General features: G+C 43.3%; 1 protein-coding gene across 1 annotated transcript; it reads left to right on the top strand.

Moving 5' to 3' along the window:
- The first annotated feature begins 2,629 nt into the window (after nt 1-2,629).
- Nucleotides 2,630-5,750, top strand: LOC142906442 (zinc finger protein 217-like). Its single transcript, XM_076054178.1, has 2 exons — nt 2,630-3,449; nt 3,973-5,750. The coding sequence occupies exons 1-2, from the start codon at nt 2,918-2,920 to the stop codon at nt 4,179-4,181; spliced, it is 741 nt and encodes a 246-aa protein (XP_075910293.1). The 5' UTR covers nt 2,630-2,917; the 3' UTR covers nt 4,182-5,750.
- Nucleotides 5,751-6,840: the final 1,090 nt, after the last annotated feature.

Here is a 6,840-nt window from a genome sequence, read left to right as displayed (position 1 = left end):
CGACGGGCGTGGCTTGCACGACAGTGGGCGGGGCATAGCCGCGACGGGCGTGGCTTATCCAGGAAGTGGAGACCGCGATCGCCGGACTGCAAGCCAGACAGAAGCGCGCTCCTTTTAAAGTTAACAACAACATTGTTAAATGTAAGTAGCGCCTCTCTACTTTATTATTGTTTTATTTGTTTAATACATTACTTGTGGTGCCGTGAGTCGAGTGAAATGAGTCAATAACCTTGCTAGACATGGCTAAACTTTTAATAAGGGGCGCCGCGGTGTCGAGATGTTAACTACCTCGCTAGGCCTACAGCAGCGTGGAGGTTCCATCGAGACCCTGACGTCTGCTCTGTATTTGTTTATTTTTTTCCCCTGTGGTCGCGTAGATTCTTCTTCTGGTCCTTTGGTTTTCCCCTCCACATTTAGAAACGTGAGTTTAGAGTACTTGACTGCTATAAATGTCCACATGATAAGCCACTTTCGTTGAGCTATCATTTGTGTCCAGGTCGCTTCTGATAAGAGTTATATAGCTCAGTGGGCCTTACCTGGTTAAATAGAAATAGTTTATAGTTTAGTTTATAGTTCATAAGAACTCGTGACAAGGGTCAGTGTCTACTTCAAATATTGTTCAGGCTCTGGAGACCTCCAAAGTTATTCGTGATGTTATACATTTGGTTCGTTTTGAGCATAATCGCGACCTTGTATAATTATGACGTGATACACACGCTGAATATACGCACACAAACATCGTGTACACGTGTGTCGTGCCCTCTATTGTCCACATAGACGGCTTGTGCTGACGAGAGAACGATCTTAACGTACAATGTCGTGACATGTATCAGCCCTTTGTCGATCCAGCGTTTTGATAGAGGCCTCCCCCACACCATGCCGTTCGTGGGAGTTGTTTAACCATACTTCACCATGCCGGTCAATGCGGGTTTGGTGAAGTGAGGAGGCCCAGAAACTTGTATATGCAGATACGAGTTTGCCTGTGCTTGCATCTGCAGAATTACATTCTCACACATCTTCAAGTGTAGTTTAATACTTCTAAAAATGCATTTATTCTTGAGGATTCCATAAAGTACTGTGGTAAAAAGAAAACAACTTGATTTGAATAAATTTCGATTTAAAGCTTTCGTGACTGCAGAGATTCATCTTCTTGGTTCTTTCGGTAAAGTCACGTAGAAGGGAAATAATAAAATAAAACATAATAAAATTAAATTCTCACGACGTTTCGGCCACAACACAAGCAGCCGTCCTCAGGTGAAGAAACAGAACTGTCGGAAAGACAGCGCTCCAATGAACACTGCTAAGCTTGGCAGCGTATTTTGAGCTGGGTGGGAGGAGCAGAGCGCCTTGCCAAAAGAGTTTACATATCAACAGAATAATTTAGCATTGAAGTAGCTGTGTTAATGTGATAGATTAGCAGGATGTTAAAGTCAGAAATTAGCATGTAACTGGGAGATTAGCATGATGTTAATGTGAGGAATTAGCATGTAACTGGTCACGGAAGTAGCTATGTTAAAGTCAGAGTTTACATATCAACAGAGGCATTTAGTATATTGACGCTAAAGAACTGCAACTACCCAACTATCATACAATAAACCGATGTGAAAGAACTAAATATAAACTACATCAATATAATCAATGTACTCAATATATTATCCACTAAGCTGAGCTACTAACAATAAGTTATTATACATTACACTTCTATGTCGCAAAAAATATTATAATATGCCTCCAAATAATATTTTTTATTATAAACTGGCATAGACAGACCACAACATTGAATTATACACTGAGTTACTATACACTACCCTATACGTTAGATTATAATAATATTAGACTTGTAATATTACACTATGTATTATTTTACCAACCCTACTGTATACCACACTGCTGTAGATTCACTATACAATTACGATACTATATATCACCAAATAAATTATATTAAACATTACACTGAGTACTTTGTTGAACAGGGAATGCTTTGAGCTTGTGGGTTGAATCCATCTGTGTGGAGTTGTGTTATTTCCCAATATGCAAGGTGGGGTCTCTCTGGGTTCCACTCACACAAACATCTCAATGCAATGGGACCTTTCTGAAAATGCAGTACTTAGACTCAATGAAGCTTTCCTGGGTAGCTAGTTAACATTGTAATTTTAGCATGAGAGATAATGACGTTCACTTATAAGTGCCATTAATAGTACTATACTGTACTTTTAATGAAGACTATTTTACGTAGTTTTTTGTAAAAAAGTGTCCATTCTCAAAACTTTTTGACGGGCCCTCGTACAGAAATTATATTACAATCTTATATGGAGATTGCGAGTGTTGTGAATAGTGGAGTGAACGTGTGGTGCCATCATTATATTGTTAGTGCGTATATACAGAAAGGCCTATTGGGTGGGTAACATTAGGAAATTGGAGGTAGTTAGTCATGTTGTTTAGAAACAAAATATTACTTGGGTGGATAAGAGGAGTAAAATCGTACATGATAGGAACTGCAATATTGTGGAGTTCTGGTATAATTAGTTGCAGTATATATGAATCTTATGTCACCTTAAGTATGCCTTTGTGAGTACACTCGTGACACGGGTGTCATGCGCGTGACCTTTGTCTTTTGTTTCAGATGTGTGAGAGCAATTCGGCGGCGAGTCATGGTGGTGCTGGGAGAATTGCCTTTACCAGCGATGGCACTTCACCAGCACCCGTCTCAACCCTACCTCAATCCGGTAGAGTTACGAGAGCTAAAAAACTAATCTCTTGTGACGTCTGTGGGAAAAAATTCCAGCTGGCATGGTGCCTAGAAGCCCACGTAAGAACGCATAAGGAGACCCGTGAGCAATGGTGCGGCATATGTGGACAAAGGTTTGATCAGTCAGGAAAATTCAAAAGGCATTTGAAGAGCCACGAAAAGGATTATATGATCAAGGGTGCACCAGGCTTGGTGAATAACAGCAGTTTTACCAATGCGGTGTTGAATCCACCGTCGCCCTATGAGATGTGCTCAGTCTGCGGATTTTTAAGTCCTATTGAAATCCTGAAAACTCATGAAAGTCTTCACGCACAGTTCTTGTACAGACCGAAGCCTGAACATGATTACACTTCGACAAAAGATAGCGGCGTTAAGATAAATGACATGAAATCCAATTTTCTTGAATGCTTTGGCCTAGTTCCACATCAAAAAACTGCTTCACCAGTCAGTGAGAATAAACCATACGCTGCTCTCGATCCTATTACGAGCATGAAAGTGTTGATGGCCTTGCAGCAGAAGAAGAAGGAAAAGCGAAGTAGACCTAAGTCCATTAAAAGAAAAAAGACCACCACCAGCGTCACCAATTGCAGCAGTAGCAACAGCCAGAATTCGGACATCAAGAGGATGGACTGCACGGAAGCAGGAGGCTGCGTGGAGCAGAGCATCCCCAAGGTGGATGAACCCAACCTGGCACCTTTAGGTACATCCTAGTAATGCACACACTACATTTCATTTGGATGTAATTCATAATTTCACAAATTAGTTAATGTACGCATATGTTGACCATATCTGTATGCCTGCGCTGAGGAGTCTAGAGATCTGATGTGGTGCTGCTCGGATGTTGGGTTAAACCGTGAAACTCTGGGTTTCAGTCACCGAGCCATGATTAAACTGGCTTCTCATTGATGGTCTTATCCAGTTACCAAACTTCTTCCAGCAAACACTTCTGATGTCGCGTGATATTTTTCAGGGAATCAGTATCTTGCTTTTCTACTATTTGTACGTATGTTGAACTTCTTTCGTACCATACGTAGCCAACCGTGCTAATCGGAGGTATTTGTTGCTGGCCATTTGGCATTTTGGGCCTTTGGGCCTGTGGTCAGCAACCGTGATTGATAAAACGTCCCATATACATAGTAATGCTATGGCATCCACTGCATGGTGATAAATAAATTATGTATTAGCACGTGCGTGTGCTCAACGGTGGATGTCTTGTGTTCCAGAGGAAAAGCCCTTCCCGTGCAGTGACTGCTCGTACGGAGCGACGCAGAAGTCGAAGCTCAAGAGACACGTCCTGAGCGTTCACCACGTGCCCTTCGATAGCGCGCTGGACTCCGACTGCCCCAAGAAGAGAAGGCGGCTGGCTGGGTGCCGAGACCACGGCTCAACTCTGGATTTGGAGCGCGCACGATGCTCACGGAGAACTCCCTGATGATTTATTTCATCCTGAGGCTGAGGTACCACGTGTGGGGCGATGAATGCAAGGTTTTGTGCAGCGGACATTTCCATGATGAAATTTCGTTACGTTCACTGCTGCGAGGTTACATCTATTGCCGTATATTTTTAGTCAATTGCTGTATTTTCTGGTATACAATATATTTAATAAATTGTCCTAATTTCATAACAAAGGTTTTTGGGTTAGATCGTGTAAATATAAATGTGTCATAACCCTACACTACCTGACACAGCCAATTAGTAAGGAATTTGTCACGTAAACAAAACTCCACTTAGTTACTACTTCAGCCCACCGGTGTTTTGGAGAGTAAATCCACAAGATGAGTACGACGTTTCACTGGTAATTACATCCAGCATCATCGGGCGATTTGCCAGAATAGTGAAGCCATCCCCCTGCTTCAGGTCTTAAATAGAGAAAGGCGATGTCATCACTGAACCCATCAGGTGCAGAAATCAGAGGCGGGGAGGGGGATTATTGGAATTATATAATTGATTAGTAATCATTTAATTAGTATGTTTCCTCTATAAGTAATGATAAATGAGAGATGTCTTCTTCCTCCACGCGTTTGTTCCACGCACGTGGGGTCCACCGTCCTTGCCACCTTCTCCACACCGCCCCGTCCCGCGCCATCTCTCCCTCCGCTCCTCGGGCCACCACGTTCGACCGCATCACCACATCGCCTAACGTCTTCTTCTTCTGCCTTCATCTCCTCATCTTACAATCACAATAACTTAATAATACGCTTCCAGGCCGCACTAAGCCTGTAGCTGTCAGAGAGGTTAAAATAATACAAATTTTCTCAGTTTCAATGGATTCTCGAATTAGTCTTGGCCAGTAATAATGAGTTTTACACAACACTTCATCGTTATCAAAATACATTAGGTGTCCTTGTTGGCAAACATGTTCTGCAACTTCCAACAGTTATGTTTGAGAGTGTTTAATATTTATTTGGTGTTCTTTTAGTCTTACGCTAATGTTACGTCTCATCTGTCCAATATAACATCTGCCACATAAGCCATTAATCCGATACACACCATCCGTTGACAACTTAGGCAATTCATCTTAAGTACAAGATACTATATTTTGAATTTTGTGTACCATGCCAAATCTTACTTAGATGTTTAGCTTTTTGCTTTTCCAAAACTCGAGCTAATTTCTCAATTACTCCCACGATATATGGTATTTTAATTGTTTAATAACCTGATTCAGCAGTATTGCTGTTCGATCTTGGTTTAGCATTCATTGCTGTTAATTTGAGCATTATTGTAGACATTCAATCGTAGCGTTTCTTTGACATGTTCAATCTCTCTCCCCAGACATTCACCATCTGACACTGTTTTAGCCAGATGTATGAGCATCTTGTTGAGAAAGGATTTCTGTGCGGGGTGATGATGCCAATCTGCATTCAGATAGGCATCAGTATGTGTTCCCTTTCGGTAGACGCTGTGTGTGTTATTTTACCATTTAGGCCTCGTCCGATAAATCACCTCTCCCAAGGAAATAAGTATTTAGAGGCCACACGGGACCGGGGGGGGGGGGGGGGGGGAGTTTATCGTTGTGTCTGTTGCTGCGAGCAGATAGCGCGCAATGGAGAGCTTGCTCAGAGCGGAGCTGGGCACGGACTCGGCGAGGACGCTGGGCGCTTCGGCCGGTGGAGGCTGCATCAGCACCGGGCAGAGCTACGAGACGGGGCGCGGACACGTGTTCACCAAGATCAACGCCAAGAGCGGGGCACCCTCCTCTACGCCTCCTCTACGCCTCCTCACCACCTCACCTCCTCTACCCTTCTCCTCGCCTCCTCTACGCCTCCTCACCACGCCACCTCACCACGCCACCTCACCTCCTCACCACGCCACCTCACCTCCTCACCACGCCACCTCACCTCCTCACCACGCCACCTCACCTCCTCACCACGCCACCTCACCTCCTCACCACGCCACTTCAACACCTCACCTCCTCTACCCTCCTCTTCGCCTCCTCTACACCACCCTGCATCCTTGCCTCAACCTTCATTCATTCAGCCCTGTCATTAATGTATCACTTTTTTTTTAGCTGCGACTACTAGCTAATTTGTCAGTTTCTCCCACGATATATGGTATTTTAATTGTTTAATAACCTGATTCAGCAGTATTGCTGTTTGATCTTGGTTTAGCATTCACTGCTCTGTTAATTTGAGCATTTTTGTAGACATTCAATCGTAACGTTTCTTTGACATGTTTAATCTCTCTCCTCAGACTTTGACCATCTGACACTGTTTTAGCCAGATGTATGAGCATCTTGTTGAGAAAGGATTTCTGTGCAGGGTGATGATGCCAATCTGCATTCAGATAGGCATCAGTATGTGTTCCCTTTCGGTAAACGCTGTGTGTGTTACTTTACCATTTAGGCCTCGTCCGAGCAAAATATCCAGGAAAGGGAGTGTGTTATTCACCTCCATTTCCATGGTGAACTGGATGGCTGGTTTTTGTGAATTGAGATGATTTAGACATTCATTCATTAAGTGTATCCTTACCATGTCGCCAGACAACCAAAGTGTCATCTACATATCTACACAAAAAAGTGGGTTTATATGTACTTGAAGCAAGTGCTCTTGCAACCCGGGGGTTGAGGACCCTTGTGTTAGAGGCCACACGGG

The sequence above is a fragment of the Petromyzon marinus genome, chromosome 64 (assembly GCF_048934315.1).
Source record: "Petromyzon marinus isolate PM22_M1 ecotype Great Lakes invasive population chromosome 64, UKy_Petmar_22M1.pri1.0, whole genome shotgun sequence".
Lineage (NCBI taxonomy): Eukaryota > Metazoa > Chordata > Hyperoartia > Petromyzontiformes > Petromyzontidae > Petromyzon > Petromyzon marinus.
This window is presented reverse-complemented; position numbering and strand designations above follow the sequence as displayed.

Bases quoted from the DNA above. Each gene is read 5' to 3' on its own strand.
- LOC142906442 (XM_076054178.1), top strand. From the start codon at position 2,918: ATGATCAAGGGTGCACCAGGCTTGGTGAATAACAGCAGTTTTACCAAT. The intron at 3,450-3,972 runs GTACATCCTAGT...CTTGTGTTCCAG, and splicing joins ACCCAACCTGGCACCTTTAG to AGGAAAAGCCCTTCCCGTGC.